The sequence below is a fragment of the Marmota monax genome, unplaced genomic scaffold (genome assembly GCF_021218885.2).
Source record: "Marmota monax isolate L192 unplaced genomic scaffold, Marmota_monax_Labrador192_F-V1.1 WCK01_AAM20220418_F8-fsc00039, whole genome shotgun sequence".
Lineage (NCBI taxonomy): Eukaryota > Metazoa > Chordata > Mammalia > Rodentia > Sciuridae > Marmota > Marmota monax.
This window is the reverse complement of record NW_026693602.1, coordinates 3,943,237-3,969,897: the sequence shown is the minus strand read 5'-3', so window position 1 is coordinate 3,969,897 and position 26,661 is coordinate 3,943,237. Positions and strand designations below refer to the sequence as shown.

Sequence of the window (26,661 nt, the reverse complement as noted above, 5' to 3'; positions counted from 1 at the left end):
CATAATGATAACACTGTATTCAAAGAGCCTTAAAAGGCAAAACCTACAACTCGTGGACTCATGGGGAGCCCAGAGCAGATCCAAGTGCTGGACCCTTGCCCAAGCTTTCCCTCCATGGCTGTGTAAGGATGTGTCTTCAGGGACACCCCTGTGTTTCCAGTGATCAGCTGGAAGTCTCCATCATCCCACAAACTCCTCACAGTTACCTTATTCCTTTCTTCTGTTCTTCCTTTTTCTCTCTCTGTATCTATTAGAAGTGAGTCATTCATTAAAACTCAATTTGTCAAAAATCAACTTACAGAATGACCATCGAATTTACTATATTTACTGGCTTTGAAATTGGACACAAGCAGGTGTGTTTATGAACATGCCTCCCCATCCCCAATCATCTCCTTTGGGTCTCTTCAGTTCCCTTCAGTCTCATTCTCTTATCATGACATTTTTTTTTTCCCAAAGGAAACACAGGTATGATTCTTCTCTTCTCCCAGGGAGTGGATCACCAGCTCCTTAGCTTGCTGAAACAGATGCTCTGCAGCCGGATCCCACCTACTCTTCTACCTCACCCTTAGCCTTTGGCGAGGGAGCACCATACATCCCCTGTCTCAGGGCTTCAGTTTACACTGTCCCTCTGCTCAGGATGACATTAGCCACAGTCACCCTCCCATTCCCATCCCAGGTCTCACATGATGTCTGGCAAATTCCTAACCACACTTTAAGTCTCAGGCCAATGCCACCTTTTTGGAAGCATGTTCCTTCCCAGGGAGTTGTTCTGAGTGATCCCGGAGCACTTCCTTGACACTCTTCCCACTATGGATGGTCATTTGCTAGTATGTCTGCCTTCTGCTAGTCTACAAGCGGGGTAAAGAGAAGCAGCCATGTCATACTGATCTTGCATTTCAAGCTTCCATATAGTACCATTGATAATTATCAGGTGCTCAATAAATGTTGATTTGAACATTTTATTTGAATCTCAGATTTCTGCTCTGAAAACTTGGGCACATTAGTATCTGCCCAAGATTAATCAAGGGACAATTTGAGAAAATACTTTTGAGAACTGTAAAGTTCTATGTGAAAGAAAAGGTATGCTATTTAACGATGTTCATTAAACAAAAGTAAATGTGTGTGGGGTCCTGGGGCGGAAAGGATTTCATTAGGGGGACATGGTGCTGGGTATTCATTCAACCATGAAGTGCTGAAAGCAATCCCATGTAACAGCAACTGACGTGCTTTTTGAAACACTGATTCTGGTTGTTGATACTGTTCTTTGATTTCATTTATTTCTTAATTTCCATGCCGCACATTTCTTTGCTTTTATTTTGTAGGCCAGTAAGAGAGGTGCTAGATCCTCAATAGAGGAGACAGAAGAAGAGAAAAAGCTGATTAGTTGAGTGAGACTCAGTGGTGGCAGGCATGCATAATCTGGCTTGGACATAACATTTAATAGACCATCTTTCCAGAGCCTACCAGTTTTAATCCACTTTCCATGGTTAATCACACAGATTAATGTGTTGTGTTAAAAAGAAACCAAATTTGTACCATTCTGAGAAAAGTCTCAATCAGAATGTTTCCAAGAGAAATCCAGTGCTATCTGCAATTGAACACTGTTTAAGCGTTGAAATTCAGGTCAGCACGGGGAAAACTCTTCAAAGACTTAACTGCTGACAAACCTGGTGTGTAAACTTGTGGTTACAGAGGATGTTCTGCTCAGTGGTAGTTATCACACTATTCATATCAGGATCACAGAGATAAGGGTGTGTATGCTGGCATATAAAAGACCCCGCCCAGTTCTATGGGACCTTAGAACTGTTTTCCTATAAAGACAGACCTGCCCCTCACTGGGCTGCAAAGAGAACTAAGCACTCTAAGGTAGACAACACTTCTGATAGTAAGGGACTTCTGCCCAGGTGTGGTGGGCACACCTGAAATCCCAGTGACCCTGGAGGCCGAGGCAGGAAGATGGCAAGTTCGAGGCTAGCCTGGGCAATTTAGCAAAACTTTATCTCAAAATAAAAAATAAAAAGGGCTGGGGATGGAGCTCAGTGATAAATCATCCCTGGGTGCAATTCCTGGTACCAAACAAACAAACAAAAAAACCCACACAAACTTTCTCCTGTTTTCAGTTCATTCTTATATTTCTTTTGGCAAAATATGATGGGAAAAGGCACTCATCGAGATGGGACGTTCAGATCACTGAGGTGTGCTCTCATTCTGTGGTCCAATGTAGAGAATTCAATGATGAAAATTAAATGTCCCAGCTCTTGGTTTTCAACTTATATTTATTTGCCTTATAGCATAGGCAGCCGAATGAACACTCAATCAAAACCAACAAAAATGAAAACCACAAACAAAAATAAGATTCCATATGGATCTGGACAATCTTATGACTCAGAATTACAACCAAGTTGTTTGTGAGTTGACATCGTTTCAAGGGGAAACAGGATGTAATTCACAAATACAGGTCATGCACTGCTAGCCCGCAATACTCTGGAGGGTTACAGTTCTACACATTTATTGAGCTCTTAGCATATATTAGGGATACAGAGTTGGATTAACAGATGTCGATTATCAGAGTGTGACAGGCTCTATCCAATTTTCCTTACAGAAGAAATGGTGTATGAAGATACAGGAAAATTATAAGACAGTGTCTATAAGTTGCATAAAAACGGTTTTAGTTAGCACAGGAAGTATTTTCTAATTAAGGCTGTGTGCATATCCAATGATATGGGAAGCTATTAGAATGAACAGAAGTCATATCATTGGTATATTTTAGGCATACTGTTCCCCAAGGGTAGGGGAGAATGAAATGAAACCCCAAATTCCTGCTGGATTCTGACTTTATCATTCTCTAGGACAAAAAACGGAAGAGCCCCGGAGACAGGGAGGCTAACCATGTGTCTTGGTGCTTCATCAGAGTTGCACACACCACGGGCCTTCTTCATGGAGGATGTTCTGTTCTGTGGGGCAGGCTCGGATGTATCTCATGTTCTTGTTTGGGTGGCCTTTAAAATTCCTTGGCAAAATCCAAAAGATGCTACTGATGTTTCTTTTTCTGGGAATCGAGTATGCTAAGCAAAATCCTATCCAGACAAGTGTCAGGCCTCAAACCATGGCCAGAATATGCTCAATCGCCAAAAATTAAAATGTTATTACATTTGGAAATGAGCCCAAAGGCCACTTAATAATTCTGCTTGAGCAACAGTAAGAGTGATAATTCATAACTTCTTTACAAGTACCTTCTGGAGAAACTGTATCCATGTGGGAGTTATATTTGAAGCCAAATATTATTTAGTACAGAATTTAACTCAGAGGATTGTCACAAGGAGTGGTAGGACAAACACAATCTTGAAAAATATCCTGAACAATAGGAATCAGATGAAAGGATGCAACTGTGTCCTTTAATTGTGAGGATTCTGAAGACTTCAGACACCAAGGACACACAGGCACATGCAAGCACACACATATGCACGTTTCCCCTTCCATCAAACAACTGGTCACAGCTAGAGATGTGAAAACTGCCAAAACTGGGTTTGATTTTTTTTAAGTCACCAGTTTTTGGTAGTGATGTTGGGTTTTCACTAACATTTCACATTCTCTGTAATTGATTTTCACCTTGAATGCACTACGCATTAGCAACTCTGATCTGAAAATTTAATGCATTGCCTTTGAAATCTAGCTCAAAGCTCCAGCCATGTGAGTTGATTTGTGTTTTGTGTATTGATCGTGAAAACCAGCACACAGCTGGCACGGGGAAGCTGATGCAGGGTGAGAAACCCAGCCAGGGCATGTCCCCAGAATGCATCGGGGTGTCTTCTCTAACAGTCACTCTGAAGTTCCTAATTAGCCCTTTGGCATTAAGGAAGACTTTGATATGTGATCTGATGCCTTGCTTTTTCAGTGGCATCTTGTGACTGTGAACATTCTCTTTGTTCTCTGCCATTAGTAGTGAGACATGACAAACAGGCAGGTTGCAGCAAATACAGCGGGATGCGGGTGGCTGGCTCTGTGTGTTTGTGCGGCTTCTTTTAGACAGTGCCTTATGTTTTTGCACATCTCTGAGACTGGCTCATTTCCTACCCTCTTCTGCTTAGAGGGGATAACACACAGCAGCTGGTGCCTCACCAGCCACCACTTGTGGGGTTCACTTGATACTGACCCAGGAAAGTCTTTCACTGGAGCGTCAAGCCAGCTGGCGGGTTCTCCTTGCATTGGAGAGAGCTTTTGAAAACACGTGACTGAGGGAAGCAGCTTAATAATAGTGCAAAACTTAAGTGTCTCTGGCTCTGCTTTCCTGTTTGCCCAAGCTCTCTGCAGAGATCTGGGTTAACAGAGGTCTGGAGCCTGGTTCTCGGCCGCTGTCCTGCCCTCCCTTAGCTGGAAGGGACTTGTTGCCTCCCAAAAGTAGGTGACCATTGGGCAACACCTGAAAGTGTGGCATGCAGATCTCTTTGATGTCTAGGCTGGGGTGATGACCACAGAGGTGGTCAGTGTGCAGTGGCCCAGCATACCTCTGCTGGTGTCCCAGCTGCCCTCCAAAAAGACGCCTGTGAGCTGCACCAGTGGCATCTTGACTCATGGATAAATTCAATGGATGTGGTGGAATGGGTGATGTCCTCAAATTGAGAAAAAGTGACAGGAGAAATGTTTTCAAACATGGAGTTCTCTTGGGGCCTCATTGGATGACATCATTGCTATGTGACTGAGAGGACATAGAAAATCCAGGTAAGAAGCTTTCTCACTGCTCTGGGGGTAAAGCAGAAAGACAGACATTACGATGGTGTAGGCTGTGCTGTGCTTACCGGGATCCCTAGGGCTTTAAGAATGTTCATCTTGCACATGGGGCAGGTGCGATGGTCTAGAAGCCAGGGGTCAACACAGGACTTGTGGAAAAGATGCCTGCAATGAGAACCATACATCTTAGAGCGGTGGTGGCGGCAGAGACTACCTGTTCCACTATAGACCAGCAGCCTGCCCAAGGTCCCTCAATTGCTGGATGGGTGGCAGGTCCAAGACTCGAAACTCAGTCACCTAGTTCCTGGACCACTGGGTTTCCCACTATATCCTGGTCCAAAATCTGTGTGGATCCCGGGATTGACCTATCTGATTTGCAATGGACTCTTCCACGTTTCAGACAGTATAGAGAATGTAGAAACTGAGGGATTTCTCTCTTCCTCAATACAAGGAACGTTTAATGGTAAGAACACAAGTGGCGAAACCTGAATAGACCCTGCAGGATGACTTGGTAGAGGCTACTTTAAAAAAAAAATCCAAATTCCATTTCCCACAGTCAGAAGACTACTGAAAAGTAGAGGCTGACTTTCATGAATATTTGGGTCAAACATAAAGGGCGTAAGAGCTCCTGGGAGCATTTAATAACACAAACGACTTCCTTGTTGTCATGGCTGCTGTCAGGTCAGGAGAGAGTGTGAGGGGCTCTGTGGTTCCCCTGGGGGTGCCTGTGGCTGGCTGCACCTTGGTGTGCTCCACCAGGTGGCCAATCTCATGTGCCAGTTGGGTCCTTCATATGATGGCAGAAGGTGGGCATGAGGAGGGTTTCCTAACAGAACTTTCTCTCAACTCGACTCACAAAATCCCACACACAGATATCAGGAGCTTCTAACTCACAAGGGTCCAGACCATGCATAAAAGCAGTCAGAATTTCCTGCCTGAAGCAAGGAGAGAGAACATTGCCAGTTTTCAGTAGGAGAGCTTTCTAGGACATTCCATCCGGGCCTGCATCTGTCTGCTGCTTAGAGCTCTATTCTTGAATCCTTCCATTCTGTTCTCCATTTTCATCTTCTTCTGTTCTAACAGTTCTGAAAAAAAAAACTCATTTGCTTTGTATTAAGGGGCTTTGGGTTCAAATGCTTAAAAAGTACCCCCATATTAGAGAAAAGTCTTGGAAATGCCAGGGTTAGATAGAAATCCATAAGAACTCAAGTGCTGAGGACAGGATGAGGGGTACACAGGGTGGGATCAGACTGGGAACTAGAAAAGCAGAGGAGCAATAGGCTGTGCTGTTCTATTTCCAGATCATTGTCCAGAATGCCCTGCAGATCAACTGCTTGGAAAGCATATATCTCATTCATTCTTTCCTTTATCCATTTGTTTATTTAGCAGGTAGTATATGCCAAGAACTGGGCTCAGTACCATGAATCAGCACAACAGTGACTTAGGTCCTTTCCTCAGAACAACGGGAATGGCAGATATGAATAAAATAGTATTTGAACAGACTACTTGGTGAAAATAATACCACTTTCGAAGGTCAGGAGGTTTGGAGGTGGGGCTTAAAGTGTGAGATTTATCCAAGTTCAGAGAAGATTTTCCTGAGGAAGTGACACAGCCCCGAGCTGGGCACTAGAAGGCAGCCAGGCCACTGTGTGTGGGGGTGGGTGTGTGGGAGTGGGTGGGTGGGTAGGGGAACAGGGCCACAAGGAGAAGGGTGACTGGTACCTGGGGATGAAACCACTCCCTGCACCCCAGGAAGCAAGGCTGACCTCCCTAGGTTAAGGTTCCATGATGACTCAGGAAACAAGGGCCTAATTGAAACTTGCTCACCAACTGGTGGTGCTCTTGGGGAAAAGGTCAGACATCCTGGTCCCATTTGAACATTCCTGGGAGGCAGATGACTCATCTGTTTTCTGCACAAGTGCAGGAATAAGGATGGTAACAGCACCAACCATTAGGGCTTTAACATTTTGGCCTGCATTTATTCTCGAGGGCCCCTGGTGATTTCTGCACATCAGCTTTCTCTCCTCTGTGATGGCTGGTATTCCTGTGCCAACTCTCAGTGCTATTGTACCCAGCTGTTCAGTCAATACTAATCCAGGTGTTGCTGTGAAGGTGTTTTGCAGATGTGGATAGTATCTACAGTTGGTTGACTTTAAGGAAAGGAGATTATCCTCAGCAATCTGGGTGGGCCTTATCCAATCATTTGAAAGGTTTTCAGAGCAAAGCAAAGTTTTCCCTGAAAAGAAATCCTGCGAGACTATAGCATCTGCTCCTGGCCCAAGAGTTTGCAGCCCTAGGCCTGCTCTGCAGACTTCAGACCTAACAGCCCTTTTCCCCATGCAAGTCAATTTCTGGAAACACCTCTCTATATATTGGGTGCTCTCTCTCTCCCACTGTTCATTTTTCCTGGAGAATTCCGAGACATCCTCCAGTTAGTATACAAGGTCAACAAGAGCAAAGTCTACATTTGTTTGATTCCCTCTTGTATCCTGGCATCTCCATTAGTTTCTGGTACGCAGCTGATGCTCAGGGCACATTTGCCACGCGAGTGGATATCTACTCATTCAAGGACCCGCCCTCTCCCAGCCTCTGCTGGCTCATCAGCACTCTTCCCGTCTTCGCCCATTCACGGCTTCTCTGCTCTCCTCCGTGGCTCCCTCATTCACCATTCCATCATCTTTCTCCCTGTATTACTGCAGAAGCATCTTAGCTGCTCTCTGAGCTGCCAGGACTTTCCTGTTCTCTTCATCCCACTCGTTGTTGCCAGATTTATCTTCCTAAAATAGAGCCCCAGCTATGTCACCCTCTTGTTCCATTCTGTTCTGTGCCAGGAGCTGGGTACAGGGATGAATAAGACAAGGCCTCTCCCTACAAGGCACAGCCCCCCAGACTTGTCAACTAAAGCCTTGTCAACTAAAATGAAAAGACCAAGGAAAGTTTATAATCCTGGGTTCACTGTTATTTTGTTATTTTCAGTCTTAGGCAATTCACCTTAGCTCTCTAAGACTCAGTATCTCATGGTGAAATTTCATCTTGTAGGTTTCAAGTTTGCAAGTGAATGACTGTGGTGGTGGTGGTAGTTGGGGGTGGGTAGAAAACACTGCCCACAAAGCTTAAACACAATTCTTGGTACTCCTCCATATTCATCCATCATTCATCTTATTAATAGCACTCTACTGCACCTTAATTTCAGAAATTATGATTACTATGATTTCCATACTTCAGTAGAACCATTTTAACATAGAAAGCAAATAACTACAATTTTAAAAATTATGAACTAAGAGAAAAAAAGAAAAAAGACATATAGGGCAGTCATGGTACAATTAACAAATATTTATTAATTTCTAGCACCATATTTCTTGTGCCAGTCACCTAATATGTAAACTATATCTTCAAAATTAGGGTTATTAAATAGTTTTCCCCTTCTAAATGGAAAGAAAAAGTCACTAAAGGAATAGAGAAAGAATCTAGAGTTAAATGAAACAGGTCAACAGTTCAGGAAACACCTGTAAGGTGCAATCTGAACACATTTTATTTGTTCAATTCACAGCAGAGCCCTGACCGTTCCCACATTTTAACAAGTGCTGCCTAGAAAGGACATAAAGGGGAACAGGAAGGACACATAGAGGAGAAATAGGTCATGACAGTCTATCTCTTAACAGTCCTAACAAATTGGAAATATAACAGAAGGTTATGTAGGAGGAAGACTCAAACTTTTCCTCCTGTTCATCAAAGGGAGGCAAATACTGTGGAAAGAGTTCAACACAGCTGGGCACAGTGACACATGCCTGTAACCCAGCAGCTTGGAAGGCTGAGGCAGGAGGATTGCAAATTCAAGGCCAGCCTCGGTGACTTAGCAAGAGCCTCAGCAACTTAGAGAGACTCTGTCTCAAAAAAATAAATAAAAAGGGCTGGGAATATGACTCAGTGGTAAAGTGCCCCTGGGTTCAATCCCCAATCCCCCTGCCCCCCAAAAAGGAAAAGAAAGAAGAAAGAGTTCAACACCTACAAGTACAAGTGAGGATGCTCACGATTACAGGATGATGCTGAGATGATTACAAATAACAAGTGCCTACATTTTTAGCAATATGACAAACCAAGCTAAACTAATCTCCACATCTATTGATTCTGGTTCTCTGTTGTTCTTTCACCTAGTTGTGTGATTCCCTCCCCTATGAAGTGACATTTCTTCTCTGCCCAGAGAAGGAAGAGGTCTTTGTGTTTGTTCAATCTCATCCACTTTTATTGGTTTCTTCGACCCTGCCACCCTGCAGCTGAGATTAGGATTCTGTGGGTGTTGGTACCAACGCAAGCTGTTTCATTCTCCTTAAGGAAAGCTTATTAAAGAATGTGAGTCACTCAGGTACCTGAGAATCCCACACTGCCAGGCAACATCGACTATTTAAAACAGATACCCAGAGCATTGATGGGTAGCTGAAATGTTCCTTCAGAGCCTCTGTGTCTTATATGCAAAGTTGTCAATGAAACCAGGGTGAGTTTTAAATGGAAAAACCCCACCGACAGTGTCTGCCACCTCCTGTGTCCCTATCATGTACCAGGCATGTGACATACAGAACTGATTCACAACCAGCCTTTGAGCTGAAAATTATTAGACTAGTTTTATGGAGGAGGAAGTTCAAGTTCATTAAAGAAAGTTCCCTAAAGAGTTGGTAAGCTGTAGGAGAGAGGATTCAAACCCAGTCCTAACCTTGTTATAAAGTCAGTGCTTTTACCAATTCTGTATTCCTTGGGTCTTCTTGCCATGAGTTATGGGTAAGAGGGTAGATGAAAGCATTCATACTTTTTTTTTTTTTACAATGAACTTCTGTCCTCCAGCTTCAAGTGCTTGACTTCTCTGAGCTTCAGTTTCCTCATTTATAAGATGAAGATAATAATAGCATCCATCTGAGGCCCTCAATACTGTTCTTCCAATATGCCAGCTCTCCCTCTTTTAGGTACCCAGAAAGACCACAGGTTCTCCTAGTGGCAGCTGTAGTCATGTAAGTAATTCTATCCGATAAGCTACAAAGAAAATAATCAGTTTTACTTTGGAATGTGGCACTTAATGATTGCTCTGTCAATTAGCAATTGCTCTGTCAGTTAGCATTATAGCTTGCAGGTTATAATGAAAGTTATGAGTGACTGCATCATCAGTCCAGCTGTGGTGAGCAGACTCTCCACTGATACATGACAGATATGGAGCACAGGAAGTCTCTGTCATGTTACACCATGGGCAGATTTTGTTGCTGCAGTGAAACCTTGCCTATCCTGACTAATAAAATACCTACTAGGGTGGATGTAAGGATTAAGTATTTATTTGGTAAGGGTTCCAAGGATTAGAGTGATGTTAGTTATTTTGAGTCATGTAGGTGCAACACACAAAGTGACAGGTCATTAACAGATGCAAGTGAAACCACCTTGGGATTCAGGGAAAGGAGCTATTACTTTGTGAGGAAATTAAGAAGTTGTGTGATGTCATATGGCTTTTTACCTAATGCAAAGGATGGAAAGAACTTGGAAGTGGGATGATAGGCGGAGAACATGTCAGGGAGAAGGAATTTCAGGAGTCAAGGTAAAGAAGCAACATCATGGCAGGTGTGGGAAACTCAAATTGGCTGAAATGCATAAAGCAGAAAATAAAGTTGGAAAATAGGTGTCCACATTAGCCTTCTGAGATGGACCAAGCAGGGAGGAGGTCTGAGCAATGAGGAGAATGATGATGGGCTTCGTTCCCTGTGAAGACGGGCTGACTACCACCACATCACTTCCTTCTGTCCCATTTCACCTTTCCATGTCTCCTATAGGGAAAGCCCTGTAACGAGGAGACTGCAGTCACCACTTGATACTTGGTGTAGATCAGGACAGGTAAGCGGGCACCTGCCCTCCTACCATCAACGCCATCCCTGGCCCAGTGCTTACCATGGGCATTATGCTGTTATTGGTCTTGGGCTTGATGGGAAATGGTTGGGCCAATTATGAGAAACCTGTTCTCCTGATTCTCCTGTTTTGGTTTATGCAGACTCATTTAAAAGAAAAAAAGGGGACAAGAGAGCAGGTACCCAGAACCAGTACTAAACATATTCTGGACTAAACATAATTACTTTGTTTTGGCAAGTTAATCTGATGGCAATTTCATGTGATGGAGTGGGAGGGTAGAGGGCAGAGATAGAGAAGGCAGTAAATAAATTCCTGTGCACCTCACAACCACTGTCCTTCTATGAAAAAAGGCTGCTCTGCTTCAGGCCCATGATAATAAGCTTGGAAAGTGAAACTGGACAATTTGCAGACAAAATCTTGATTTGGTTTTCTTGGGGTGTTTGGACATTTGGCTTAGAGTCACTTGGGGATGTCTAAGAATTTGAGCCAAAACTACAGTCCCAGGGAGATATGGGTTTAGCAGTGCTGCCACACAGAGCAGGGATGAGGGAAGGCAAGGTGTCACATGCACTGTCCCACTGTGAGGACACCTGGCTTGGCTCTGGGCCCTGAGACACCCTCCACCCCCTACCCTCTGCCGAGTTAGGATATTCTCTTGATAAAATCCAGAAGCTATGGTGGTACTTGCCCGACCTACATCAGAGGCTGTTGAGATACAGATCAGATATTATATGTAAAATGTGCTTTGTCAACTGTAGAATGATTGTCACAGTTAAAATGTTATAATGACCAACCATTTATTTCACCAAGCTCTCCATTGTATGGGGCTTAAATAGCATGAAAAGAAAACCTGACAAAACTAAAATGAACTGTATCAGAATGTCTTGGCACTAAACTCAATTTCTGTTTGAACTACAGGCGAGGTTGTCCATATTTTGGGAATGCAAGTTATGAGGGACTCACTTCACAGGGAGTCTCACTCCTTGGGGTTCTGCAGAGTGAGGCTCTGTACTTAGAACTTGGCCCTGGTCTAATTATATCGCTTGGCTGGGCCAGTGAAGCTGGTTGGCATCATCCTGTGTGTCTACTTGATGGATATGACTGAGGATCAGGACATTTGAAGTCAGAATGCCATATTTAACCAGGAAACTGCAGCGCAAGATCTCTTTCCTAAGCTGGCCTTTGCTCTGCTCAAAGACAGCAGAAACAAACAGGTCAGATAACTTGGTCTTCCTGCATCGCCATCTTCTTTCATGTTTCCTTCCTTTAATCCCTTAATTAAATGATAGCTACGTAAGTAGTACACGTAAAAATCTGAAGTAATGGAAGAAAAATGGATAGAAAACACCATCAGCAAACTTTGAACTTCAATGTTATGCCATTTTGACTAAAGTATAAAGTCAACTGTTATTTTCTTTAAAATTCTACGGCTTCTTTGGTCCTTTTGCCCTCCATTACTGTAAATGAAGGTATGATATGCATTGAATGTATAAATTGTAAGCAAGCTTGGGGCTACTTAGGTGTGAACATATTTATCTACATACCACCATATGAAGAGGCACACCTCTCCATCACCCCAGAGACCCTCCTTGATCCTGGCCAGTCTGTACCCTCTCCTGCCATGTGGCCACCACTCTGGCTTCTGTCAGCACAGGCTAATTTTGTTTGTTACTGAATTTCATATAAATGGAATCGTAAAAATCATCCTTTTGTTCCTGGCTTCTTTTGCTCAAAATAATGTGAGAGTTTTTTTGTTTGTTTGTTTCAAATTCACCTGTACCTGATGGACATTGATCGATTGTTCCCTTTTGTGACTGAGTAATATTCCATGGATTAGATGTAATCCAATTTGTTTGAAGATTTTTTTTTCCTGTAATTACTAGGATATTTTCATTTTCTGATTGCTGTGAATAAACATGATATGGCCACTCCTATTCAAATTTTTCTGTGAACGTGTTCATTTATTTTTCTTGAGTAGGTATCCAAGAATTAAACAGTCATGTTACAGAATAGTGTGCATTTAATTTTGCCAGAAACTGTCAAACAAATTTCCAAAGTGGTTGTGCCATTCTAAATTTCCACCACTGGATGGCTTTTTATTTAGCCAAGAATGTGAAACTATGTTCTCAAAAGGATAAATTAAAAAAAGAAAATTTTTTTTATTAACAACCACCATTGAGATATATCAGCATAAATTTTCAGATAAATTTAAAAATGTAGTTAAACCAATAAACTAGATTATTTCTTGATAGGGAATTATTAAAATAAGGAGAGATAAAAACACAAATATAAGAATTCATCAATTTTATAACAAAACTACTTCATTCTGCTAATCAAAATATATCATTAAAAAAAAAGCTGGCTAAGGTGGTGCAAGACTTAATCCTAGTGACTCAGGAAGCTGAGGGAGGAGGATTGCAAGTTCAAGGCCAGTATGAGCAACTTAATGAGACTCCGTATCAAAATTTTAAAAGGGGCTGGGATGTAGTTCAGTGGTAGAGTGCATGTCCCCAGTATGAAAACAAACAAACAAAAAATACCAAGCAGCATTTACCCAAAGTAAAAACTAAAATGTTAAAATTACTTAATACCTAATCACAGTTTGTAAATTCTAGACTATACCATACCCCTCTAATTTTGACATATTTATATAAGGAAACATATTCAATGATAATTTACATCAGATATCATGTTATATAAAGAGCTTATAATAGAAGTAATAGTCCAGAAAAAATTAAAGATATGGGAATTAAAACTATGCTAATATTTGACTATCAGATGGCAAGATACTTTAGAAATGTGCAATTTCGTGGCCCTGGAAGAGCACTAATGTAAGCACTGCTCATACTGCTAGTGAGCTGTCAATCATTACCATCTTTATCAACAGCAATTGGCTAAACTTCTCCAGATCCTTCAAAATCACTTTTGATCCAGTATAAAGATTCACTTTTAAGGATGCATTCTAGGGTTAAGTTCAGAAACAAAACAAAACTAAGGTCATAGTGATTAAAAAAAAAAAACTGGTAGCAAGTTAAATGCTGAAAAATAAGAGTGTGAAGTTCAATACACTCCCATCATCATTATTATACAATGATGAAATTATCTTAAAATAATTTTAAAGTCATGGAAAAATGCTTACTTTTTAATGTAAACTGAGATAGTAGAATAAAAACGGTATTAATGACTCTACAATGTTTAAAAATATACACATATGGTGTTAATATATGCTTTATACAAACTAAATTTACCAATAATTATCTTTTTGAATAGAGATTATTATCTTGGTTAACTTCTTTATGCTTCTCTCTGTTTTCAAAAATTTCCACAATTAGGAATGGAACCTTGAAAGCTATTTTTAGAAACATCGCATATATATAAACAGACAGCTTTAAATAGAATGCCCCCAAACCTAATTTGCATAACATGGGAATAAAAGAGTAAGTTGAAGATGATGAATACAGCCAATGATAATCATTCTTTTCAAAAAAAGAAAGAAAGAAAGAAAGAAAGAAAGGAACTCGGAAGAAATCTGTTCCTAATCGAGCATACCTAACAGGCATGCTGGGTAAAATCAGGACAGGCACTTTCTGGCTAGAAAGTGCTCTTTGTTTTCCACTTCACCAGTTAGAGGGCTTGTAATCCAAATCCTGATCACATTACAGCATTTTATAAAATTCTTTTACTTACAAAGACCTTGGCATTTTCTGTCCACAGAGACATTCAGTTCACTTTACTCATCTTAAAATCAGACTGATCTCTAGGTTTAAATCTCTTAAGGGGTGAGTGTCTATTTGTGAGGGTTCAGTAAAACTTGACTGGGATTCTTTGAATTTTCAAATATTAACATGGTATTCATGGATATATCATGATCTATACTTAATCGTATTATGTTGTTTGCTATGATAGTGTGCTGGGCAGGGTGCACCCATGAGAGCCCCTCCTCCCCTCAAAAGGGAAGTTCATAAGTGAATATCATTCCAACTTTGATTTTGCCTTTGGTTGCCATTAAGGATTCATGACTCAACAACCACAAGACTCTTAAGAAAAGCAGGGGAGGTTTTGAACTGTCCAGGTGGGCTTGTTTGGAAGTATCCATTAAGGACAAGCAAATTCTCCAAAGGCATTTTTGAAGTGGATACCATGTTCTCAGCCACACTAGCTCAGTAAATCTCACTAATTTGATTCTAAGGGGGGACTTCTGGCAGCCAACTCATCTTTGAGCCTTTGTATACTTGCATGTTCAGAAAGCTTTATTTAGGGCTCCTTCTACTATTTACCCATTTCTCTACACTAGATGTCTCCCAAGCTGCTTCTCTGGAAGGGGAAAATACCACCTGTCCTTGGGGACAGGAGCTAATGGAATAAAGTATTTGAGAGGTCAATTAATAAGTAGATCTGTGTTAAAACCCTTATCAGTCAGTCACATCAACTGAGAAAGAGAAGCAGCTGACAGTCTGACTAGTTAGATGATTTATGAGCATCTTGTCAACTGCAGACACATGGGATGTGTGTAACAGACCTTTGAAGAAGCCATTGAAACTAGAACACCAAATACAGACAGTGACTTTTCAGCAGCCCTCAAAAAATTCCTTGTCCAAGTCTCCAGACCTGACCTTTTAGGTTCAGTCTAACTTAGCCATTGCAATGTAATTAGGACTTTCTTCAAAAGTTAGGACATCTATTCCCCCAGTTAACACATACAAGCTTCATTTTTTTAAAAATAATTTGGTACCAGGAATTGAAACCAGAAGCACTTAACCACTGAGCTACATCTCTAGTCCTTTAAAAAAATATTTTATCTAGAGACAGAGTCTCTCTGAGTTGCTTAGCGCCTTCCTAGTTGCTGAGGCTGGGTTTGAACTTGCGATCCTCTAGCCTCAGCCTTCTAAATTGGGATTACAGACACACACCATGTATCCAGCACAAAAGTTTCATAGTCCCTTCACTATTACTCTGTGTTGTACTTTAACAGGAACCATTTATTCCATTTTTTAATTTTTAGCTTGGAATATCAATGTGTTTAAATCTCCATGTCATTTCTTTTAACACTAATGATGCTGTTAGTCAGTGTTCTGATGTTTATAAAAGTGTAGCCTCACATTTAATGAAGAAAATAAAGAGAACTGATAGAGAAATTTAGCCACATTTCTAAAAGGAGAGAAGAGAAAGGAAGGGTAACAGTTTTACACAGAGAATTCAACAACTGTCTGTCCAAACTAGAGCTCTGTCTACATGACCCAGTGGTGGGAGTCTTGAGGTCTGGAAAACTCTCTAAACGAAGGTTTCTGAAGATAAGCCAAAGCTGGTCAAGTGTTCTTGTTGTTGTTTATATAATTTGTTTTGTTTGTGTATGATTAAAAAAAATCTGTTTTAGTTGCTGAAATCTGCTCCTTGTGCTATGGTTTTTGAGTGATAGTGTAGAAGCTACTGGACTTTTTGCTATTTGAAATCTGAATGAAAAGACAGGACCATGTTTTATTTTATTTATTATATTTACTTTTTTGTGTGTGTGATGCTTGGGATGGTGCAGGGCCTCCCACACGCCAGGCATGCCACTGAGTTACCATCCCAGCCTAACATGACCATGTTTTAAATGGAAAGAAATTCAGATGCAGCCATCAGTCACCAGCCTGAGGAATGGACATCCATTCTGTGGTGGCTTATTCCTGGGTCTCTGGAATAAATAGATCCACGTCACCACATACCAACACAAATACATGAAATAGTCTCCTAACTGGTCTTCGGACTCCAGCTACATCCCCTGGAGCCACACTCCACTCTAGAGCCAGAGTGCTGGCTGTGACTCACTAACCACAAGGATCCCCAGCACTTGGCCAACATCCAGGCCCTGCAGCTGGGCACTACATCTTTATTTTTATTTTTTGAATTTAAAACATGGTCATGTTAGGCTGGGGGTGGGGGTGCTTAGTGGGAGAGTGCTTGCTTGGGAGGGAGAAGGCCCTGTACCATCCCCAGCACCACAAAAAATAAGTAAATAAATAAATTAAATGTGCTCATGTCTTTTGATTCAGTTCTGCACAACCCGGGCTGCTTCCCTTCATTTCTGACATGGGTCTTACACTCCAGCAGCTCCAGGTTCCCACTGTTGTCTTTGCTTAGAGTGTGCTTATCTCTAACTGACTGGAAACAACTTTGCAGAATATAACAGTCAATGTGAATCATCACTTAGAAAGAAGGAAATAATGTGAATTTGTGAACTAAGATTTACACACAAAGCTATTTAGCACAGCCTGATTGATAAACAGCAACAAGAAGTGTGTATGGGGAATAGCTTAAACATTCAAACAAAAGCAGATGAATTATGGTACAGGGGTGCTACAGTTTGGATTTAAATGTTACCCTAAGGTGGCCCGTCCGTTAAAGCGTGGTCCCCAACCTGGCACTAATGGAGGTGAAGGAAACTAACTGGTGGGCTCTAGTGGGAGGTCTTAGGACTCCAGGGCTGTGCCCCTGAATGGGACAATGGCATCCCAGCCTCTACCTTGCAACTTGGCAGAGAGGTGAGTGGTTTTGCCATGTGTTGCCACACTATGTGCTGTCTCACCACCCTATGTGCTGTCTCATCATGGGCCCAGAAGCACGAAACCATCAGAGTAGGGACTAAAATCTCCAGAAATGTAAGCTAAAATCAGCCTTTTTTTTCTTTATAAATTGATTATCTCAGGGATTTGTGACACTGACAAAAAACATACTTGGTATGGTATGTGGATTTAAAATGACGTTGCTTCAGGTTTTAAAGACATGGGACACATTTATTCTAGAAAGGTCTCTAGGTAACTTAGAAGGTGCAGATATCCAAGAAGACACTGTAAGTGTCAAACAAGAATGAAAAATGAAAATGGAGATCAAAAATGGAATCAGAAATGAGGGTAAGAATGCCTTTTGGGTATGAGTAAGATATAAATCTGGCTCTTAGCTCTCTATCAACACAAGAAATCTGGATATGGGCTGGGATATAGATCAGTTGATAGAGTGCTTGCCTCACATGCACAAGTCTGTGGGTTTGATCCCCAGCACCACACACACACACACACACACACATCTGGATAGTGTCACAATTCAGTATCTACAAAATAAGAACATTTCCCTTGGTTGGGAAAAAGTTATTCTACAGGAGAAGTGCTCTGGTGGGTCCCCATGCAGAAGTCAAGGCACAGCAAGTGCCCTGAGACTGCTTCCACAGTGACTGCTGGCAAAAGCTTTGGAGATGGACCAGATCACTTCTCCTCTGGGGAGCTAATACGACAGTGCTTGTTTTTAGGTTCTTATGAATTTATAAAAGTACATTTTAGAAAAACATAAGGACTGGATTACATTTCAATTAATTTTCCCAAAGAATAATTTTTTTCCTAGTCACAGTTTTGATATACTTGCCAAAAAAAATTCCTGAGGTCTAGCTAATCTAGATTTTAATCTGACAATTAAAAATAGACTCATCTGAATGAATAATGAAGGGGCAAGACACAAGCAGGAAGTTTAGTGAGAGGTGACTGCAGAAGGTCAGGACAGATGTGATGGTGGTAACAATGTTAGTAATGATGTAATGTAATAGTATGAATGATAATGAGAACAATGATCATAGCAACACTTACTCTTGATATTGCAATAATAGCAATAACAATAATAATAATAGACATAAAATTATTATTCTTTATCAGATTTGGGGTATATAAAATTCAATTTAGTCAACCAACTTTATTGGGTCCTAAATCCAAATATCAGTTCCAGTTTCTTTTTAGTAAAATTCAAATTGAAATTAAAAACAAAACACACACACATACACACAAAATTCATACTTGGGGAATGAAGAGTCATTGTTTAGTGAGTTCAGTGTTTCTGTTGGGGACCAAGAAGATGTTCTGGAGATGGGGCACAGCAATGGGAATCTACTTTACCTTGAACTACATACCTGAAAATGGTCAAAAAAGTAAAATTCGTCATATATATTTTCCAAGCCCAGAAATCTACACCAGAGTTACGTGCTTTAACAGAGGATCTTGCTCAGGCACACCTCAGATCCCATTGTGAAGAGCAAGGAGTCCAATAAACCCTGGGCCTGGGGAGCTGCTGACTTCACTGTCAGAGCAGGCATGGCCAAGGATGGCATCTCCATGCTGTTGGAAATCAGCTTCAATGTTTGGATGTTAAACATCAGGGGTGCACTTTCTGACTAGAAGGTTTCAGGATAGGTGTTATTAGTTCTTTACTTTATTCAACCATCTCTATGTGTCCTGCTATCAAGACCTCTTTCAATTCCATGCAGCATTGCCAGTGCCGCTTCTTGGAGTACCAGCCAGGAAGCACTATTTACAAAAAGTAACTAGAGGTCAGAGGTTGTGAACAAGGTGAGAATTGGGGACCATCTGCACAAGATAATAAATTCTGTTTGAGAGGATTTTACTTGTCATCCAACTCTGCTGATAACAACCCAGCAAGACACGGTGCCTCTGCAGGACACATCAGCCAATGATAGCATCAACCATGAGACACTGTTCTCTGTCTTCCATAGTGAGGTGGAAAGGTGAACTGTGAACAGCTCATCAGTGGATTATTAGGTAAGCTCAAGGGGGCCAGGACAAGTTCCTGTTTTCCCTCCGTGGAAAAGTCTGGCTGGGCCATGAAAAGACTTTCAAGAAAGGTTTCTGCAGAAGTACTGACATTCTAGGCTATTGGGTTGGTTTATGTAAGGAAGAGCTTGATTGGGTCTGGCTGCAGCTTCAGAGGTTAAAAAAAAAAAGGTCAAAACAGGGCACAGATAATCTAGGACTATTTCTAGTGAATTCTCTCAACAATAAGGGAAAAGAAAAGGATATTAAATGATGTTGACAATAATATCTTGACCTTGCACAAATAGGCACAAGAAACAAAAGGAAAGAGATATGCAAAAATGTTAGCAATAGTTATCTGCATGAGGGAGTTAGGCAGATATTCAATCATTTTATTCATTTTGCAAATTTTCTATAATTTTTTATTATAGTTGCACATATCATTCTGTATTCTGATTACTTATTGAAATTTTTTTCCCATTAGACTATTTCCTTTAGAGCATGAACTATGCCATTTATCTTTTCATTTCTGGTACTTTCTACTACTCCTGAAATACAGCTGCTATAAAATATTTGTTGTTCCAAAGGAAGCATTTAGTTGCTACAAAGTTTTTCATAAAGATCTGCTTATTACTAGGCAGCTTTTAAGTATTTCTTCAATTGTGGAGGAGATTATTCCAGATCAAAGTGAAAGAATGTAGTAGAAACTAATATTTGCACAAATGAGTGATATGATATATGATAAATTAGAGATTGGAAAAAACATTTTGTAGATTGTTGGAAAGAAATGCAAATATTGCTTTGGTTTTTTTAAAACATGGCAAACATGAACTTTTGGTCTGCCCAAGGAATTCACATTCTTTTTCAGACACTGTGTGTTTGCAATTGGATAAATAGAAATGAATAATTATTGAAGAACAGTGGGAATACAATAAGATAAAAGCCATGGAAGGAACAGAGAGCCCGACTTATTCTCCAGACAAAGGAAGACAACAAAGCTTCAATAAAATATTGTTAAAAACATAATCATGGATATTAACCCATCACAAAAAAAAATCTAGCCTTAAAATCTAGCAAAAGCTTAATGATGGAGCAAACCAAAGTTTCTTGGAAAATGCCTTAGCAGTGTGTTAGGATCAGATCCAAAGCACACAAGTTAGACCCATGCCACCCGACATACTAGGTGTCCTGCTGTGGATCTGTGCCTTACACTGTGCACGCATGTCCAAGCTTACACCAAGGCACCTCCTCTTTTTGTATTTTTTAATATTTATTTTTTAGTTTAGTTGGACACAATACCTTTATTTTACCTATTTACTTTTATGTGGTGCTGAGGATGGAACCCAGGGCCTCGCATGTTCTAGGCGAGCGCACTACTGCTGAGCCACAACCTCAGCCCAAGGAGACTCCTCTTTGAGTGCTAGAGAGGGACTGAAAGAAGGAAGAGTCAACAGGAAGGAGCCACGGGTTTGCATGTGCACAGTGTAACTTTAATAACCACCAAGACCACAAATGAGGAGGGAGGGCATTGACTAACTATCATCATTTGTGCAGGGGTCTTGGAAAGAGATAAGAGAATGAGTTGGAAAATGCTGTGCAAAAGTGTGAACCTGGGTGATTTGGAAAAACATCCTAAATGAGATGCACCCAGCATGTCAGGGGTTATGAGGCTACAGACAAAATTTGAGAGAAAGGACTGGATACATTGGGACATTGTTTGGAAACCATTTTTTACTCCAAAGAGATGCAAAGAATGCTGTGGATGAGTCAGCCTGGAAATAATAGGAAAGGGAGACCTTGGTGTTCATGGGAGCAAAGGTTTAATAACACCCCAGAGGAAATTATCTAGCAAAAACTAAATGTCTCCACATTTGTTTGATAACATCCATTAGTGAAAACCGTCTGGCAGGAACCAGCAACAGGCATAAAAATATTTTGATTTGAATATCAGCATGGAAAGAAATGCACGAGCTATTTAAAGAATACGTATGTGTGACTAGTGAAGCTCAAACAGTAATTAACTATAACTTGTGTTTGGTAATGAGGTGTGTTTTGTTATTTAAAGCAGAATGCTCAATAAGGAAATAAAAAAAATAGATGAGTGCTAAGGAACTTGAAGCAAAAAGAATTAAGGAATGAGCTGAGAACCAAAGAACCAGGTAAAAAGGAGGAGCCTAAAGCCAAACTGAAAAGGAGAAGAATGTAGGAGAAACTAATATTCCTAGGGAAAGCGCCAGTGGGAATAAACTGAAATTTCCTGAAGTCCTTTTTCTTTATGGAAAATATTAAATGTTACTTTTTCTTGATGAATATTTCCAAAAAAATTACACTATAAAAGGAGGTCTGGAACAACATAAAAATCTAAATACCATTAAAGCAATGTAATTTGTCATAATTAGAAACTGAAACCAGTGAAATGTTCCCAAACTGGGTATAGTAAATTAAATTGTGGTACAACTCTGTGTTGGCTATTATGTAGCCTCCAGCAATTGCAGAGAGGAACATGAAATTCATGCATGATGGAGCTCTAAATGAATATATTATTTTATGCTGTATGACTGTACAGCTAAAGCAATGCAATATATGCATACATATAATTTTTAACACAGATTTTCTTAATTACAATTGTAAAGTTCTTAGGATTCTCAGGAAAAAAGCAGCTGTTTAACTGGCTTGGGTTATTTTTTATTAGTAGTACCTTCATAGGGCTCTAAGCAGTCTCCTAGAAGGAAAGTCAAGACAAGCACTGGACTTACTTATAACCACAGGGCTTTACAAATCCTTAATAAAATGCAGCAGAGATGAAAGACGTCACCCTGGGAGGTTTTCCATAGTTCAGTGTCATTCTTTGCCCTTGTTCCTGGAAGTCATCCAGTAGACATGAGGTGTAGCGTGTAGAAAGAATTTACATGGAGCAACCTCAGACAGAGGAACTACCAAGCTTCCATGTGTCCCTGTTTATGATTTTGTCCCACAGGCAGACGGGCATCTATAAACAAAACCTGGGGCTCTGGATGGATTTTCCTAATGCCCATTTTTGTAATGATCAGTTTGCCTAAGAACATTTTGAGAAACATCTATTCCCTTTGGGAGTTTCTGCATCAGTTGGGGTATCCAGTCCTTTTGTGTTATTTTGAGATTATTTGACCAAATCCTCTAAAGCCGTATTTTCTTTCTTTTGTATTTCCAATAAATAGCTCTTAAAATTTGCATTGTTTCAAGAACCAATGGATTGATGAATATCTTTGTGGTGTGTTTTTCTATGTTATTTACTTTAAAACTCACAAAGAATTAAAGTCATTCCTTTTAAGTGAAGAATTCCTCATCAAAGCATAATTCCATTTTTATTTTTAGGATGCTTGCATGGATACAAAAATACTAAAAAGGATTTTCAATTAAGGAGGATGGCTTTTATGAAACCTTAAATTTCTTGATTTAATTAGAGTATTTAAACTGATTGGATTTTAACAATTTAAAAAGAATTCCAACACCTTCACAGTGAATTTCAATTAGGCAGAGGGATGGGGAGGGTTACGTGAGGATTGCCTGGGGAGTGTTCCCAGCTCTACATGCCTGCTTCTTCTTCTAAATTCCAAAATTTGGGGAAAATTTGATTGTCATGTTCACTTTCTGTTAGTTAAAAAAAAAAATGAAGAGAAATGGAATCTGCTTTTGGCTTTGTACTTACTCCTGACTATATTCTGATGGCTGAGCCTTTATGATCTTCCACAAAACATTTTTCAAGAATTATTTTAATTAAATTAGCAGAACTGATTCTGAGCAAGAGAGAGCTGCTTTTTCTTTTTTTCAAGAAAACTCATATCTGGATTCACATCAGCAGGTTCTGTATCAAGAGGGTCCAGATCATAAGGCTATCCTCCTTTTGATGCAAAGGGGATCAGGAAAATATATCTAATTCCATGAGCCAAAGCCTTTATTGATTGATTGACTGATTGATTGATTGATTGTACTGAGGATTGAACCCAGGGGGCCTTAACCACTGGGTCACATACCCAGTCATTTAAAAAAATATTTTATTTTAGAGACAGGTTCTCACTGAGTTGCTTAACACCTTGCTTTTGGTAAGTCTGGCTTTGAACTCACAATCCTCCTGCCTCAGCCTCCCAACCTGCTGGTATTACAGGTATGTGCCACTGTGCCCAGTAAGCCAAAGCCTTTTCAAGGACTAAGGTTACCAGAAAAGAAGGCATGCTTGCCAAGTGCAGCTGGCAACATGGAGGCCCAGTGACATTGCCCAGCAAGGCCGGCGGGTCCAAGCCAGGGTGGCCAGCAGGCACTCTCCACACACCAGCCATCCAGGGCAGGCAGCCAGTCACTCACCGGCAGGGCAGGATCCTGACCACGTCGTTGGGCTTGTATCCTTCAATACAAACTGCACAGTTGTCAAAATCCGGCTCTGTTTCCTGCAACAGGAGCAGTGCAGATGAGACCACCCTCCTGGCTTCATGAGTAAATACCAAATAAACCAAAGGACAGCGTGTCTGGAGCCAGGCTTTCAACAGCCTTTGCTAGTTTTCTTCATCAATAATTTACTGGCTATCGGTGTAGTTGGCATTCTTTCCAACCCCACTTTGTATTTCTAGGTGCCACTGCAAGTGCTTTAGTGAGGAAAACCATTTCCTCATGTACTTTTACTAATAATGCTATCAATTACAAGGAGAGGTGACATATCAGAATCTTGAGGATAACAAATAACATTTATGGAGAACTATCTGAATGATATTTTTTTTAATTTTTTTTTTATTGGTTGTTCAAAACATTATAAAGCTATTGACATATCATATTTCATACAATAGATTCAAGTTGGTTATGAACTCCCAATTTTACCCCAAATACAGATTGCAGAATCACATCGGTTACACATCCACATTTTTACATAATGCCCTATTAGTAACTGTTGTATTCTGCTACCTTTCCTATCCTCTACTATCCCCCCTCCCTCCCCTCCCATCTTCTCTCACTACCCCATCCACTGTAATTCATTTCTCTCCTTGTTTATTTTCCCATTCCCCTCACAACCTCTTATATGTAATTTTGTATAACAATGAGGGTCTCCCTCCATTACCATGCAATTTCCCTTTCTCACCCTTTCCATCCCACCTCATGTATCTGTTTAATGTTAATCTTTTCTTCCTGCTCTTCCTCCCTGCTCTGTTCTTAGTTGCTCTCATTATATCAAAGAAGACATTTGGTATTTGTTTTTTAGGGATTGGCTAGCTTCACTAAGCATGATCTGCTCTAGTGCCATCCATTTCCCTGCAAATTCTATGATTTTGTCATTTTTTAGTGCTGCGTAGTACTCCATGGTGTATAAATGCCACATTTTTTTTATCCATATCTGAATGATATTTGATCCACCTATTCCTCTATAATCTAATACATAAACTAAACAGAAACACAAAAGAATGTTTTTAATTTTTTCAAGTACATAAATTTCTTTTAATACCTCAAAAATTTATTACTATGTCATAGCCCTTGGACTTTTATTATTCTCTGATTGAAGAGGAAAAAGGAATGATCAAAATGGACTTCAAATTTAGGAATGCTTTTGAAAGAATTTATCTTAATGCACCCAATAGTGTTTTCAGAGAGTTAAAAAGTAATAGCATATAATAGTAATAGCACATCAATCCTTCAGACTACAGTCAATAGCTGCTACACATGTGGAATTGTGGATCCCTTACAATGCTCCAAGGAGCCCCAGTCCTTCGAACTGTGTTGTAATCCATTGATCTAAACATCTCCTGGGAGATCAAAGAGACCTTTAAAGGCCTGCAAGCCTGGACTGTACTTTTTCCTGTCCTTTCTTACGATGCTATGATTGCTTCTGGCTTTATTCCATGATTCTACAGTGAAGGAGACTGTTGCAATGATATTGGGGTGTCCTGAATACTAAATTTCATAGGAACTGATATACTTTTTGTGTTTAGACTCTAGACATGAGTGTAGAACAGAGCTCTGCACATAGCTTTATCTTCCCTGTGAGGATTACTGGACAAACTTTTTCAGGTCAAAATACTGGGAATAACTCTTTTGTTTTTTTTATCTTGTGGGACATTGCAGTCAAATATCATTTGAATATTGAATTTTGTTTCCTTCTTTGCACTGGTTGCTGGAAAGCCCCGACCTAATTTAGTATCCATTTCCATTACCTGTTTCAGGTAATGCATTTGTGCAGTAATGTCATCTTGGCTTTATCCATTTTCTTGTACACTTACTTTTCCATTTCTCATATTCTGCAGCAAATGGGTTTTTTTTGTCCTACTGAATGCATTTCATAAACTGCTTTAAATAATATTTAATAGCATATAATACTAATAGCACATCTATCCTTCAGACTAAAAAAAGGGCACGTATCAGATGCTTACAGGACGACTTTAAGCACGTATTTCCCTTTTCCATTCTTCACTCTCTTCTACTCTGTCAGAAAACCAAAGGAGAGCAACTGCTTTGAATAGTTTCCCACCAAAAAGAAAAGAGGCTGTTACCTTGTCACCCTTCTTGATGGTCCTGACCTGGAGCTTGCTGATGGCTTTCTTTGCTGCATCTCCCAGCCGGCGCTGAAAACACCAAAAGCTACTTGTTAGTAATGGAGATGTGTAATTCTTGACTTTATTTCTGATGGCATTTAATAAATCAGGACCGCTGTCTCTGAAATCATGCACACCTGGCATGAATGTTAACAATGATGGCTGGAAGAGATGGCACAGTGGCATCTGTGCAGAGAGACTGTGCTGACCAGGTCTGTGAAAGAGAATCTGGTTCCACCTTGTGTTAGACACAAAGCAAACGATGCAGGAAGAGCCTGCTCTTGAGTAACTTAAGTGCAGTTTGCAAGACAAAAAATATTCAGGTATTTGCCACCCTAAACTACTCAGTCTGTAACACAGAGACAATCTAGAGAGTTTAGAATAAACTTCATCTCCTATTTTTTACTATCAGGGATATACTGTTTAATATTCCCTTCCATTTGCTCATGCAGACCTAACCTAGGTTTAAATTCAATCTGTTTGATCCTATTCCGTCAAATTTTCATGTCAATTTTACTTCCCTTATGTATGGGTGTGAGAGTATATATTAAAAATACATAAAAAAACAATGTTCAGGTTAGCAAATAATTATAAAGCAAAGATCTGGGTAAACCACTACCATCCATGTGAAGAAAGAATGTATTATGCCCCTTTAAAATTTTTTATTTTTAAATATTTTTTTAGACCTTGATTTGGACTTTTATTTTATTCATTTATTTATATGTGGTGCTGAGAATCAAACCCAGTGCCTTACACATGCTAGGCAAGCACTCTGCCACTGAGCCACAACCCCAGCCCCCCTTTTTTTAACAGAGTAATTACTTTCCTAATGAGCCCTGTAATAATGTAATAAGAGGGCAATAGAAGAGTGGGGGAGGAGAATTCAATTTTAATCTGTCAAGGAAGAAAATCGCTAGTTAGTGTGCCATTAGTTTTCT

General features: G+C 40.2%; 1 protein-coding gene across 1 annotated transcript in view; it reads right to left on the bottom strand.

Annotated features, from left to right (window-relative positions):
- Window positions 1-26,661, bottom strand: part of Rnf150 (ring finger protein 150) — a 227,251-nt gene that overhangs the window by 48,936 nt on the left and 151,654 nt on the right. The window contains exons 3-5 of the mRNA XM_046459568.2: window positions 25,682-25,753; window positions 23,514-23,596; window positions 4,797-4,893 (exon numbers count right to left, since the gene is read on the bottom strand). Of these exons, the coding sequence (XP_046315524.1) occupies window positions 4,797-4,893; window positions 23,514-23,596; window positions 25,682-25,753 (252 nt within the window). The remainder of the gene's footprint in view (window positions 1-4,796; window positions 4,894-23,513; window positions 23,597-25,681; window positions 25,754-26,661) is intronic.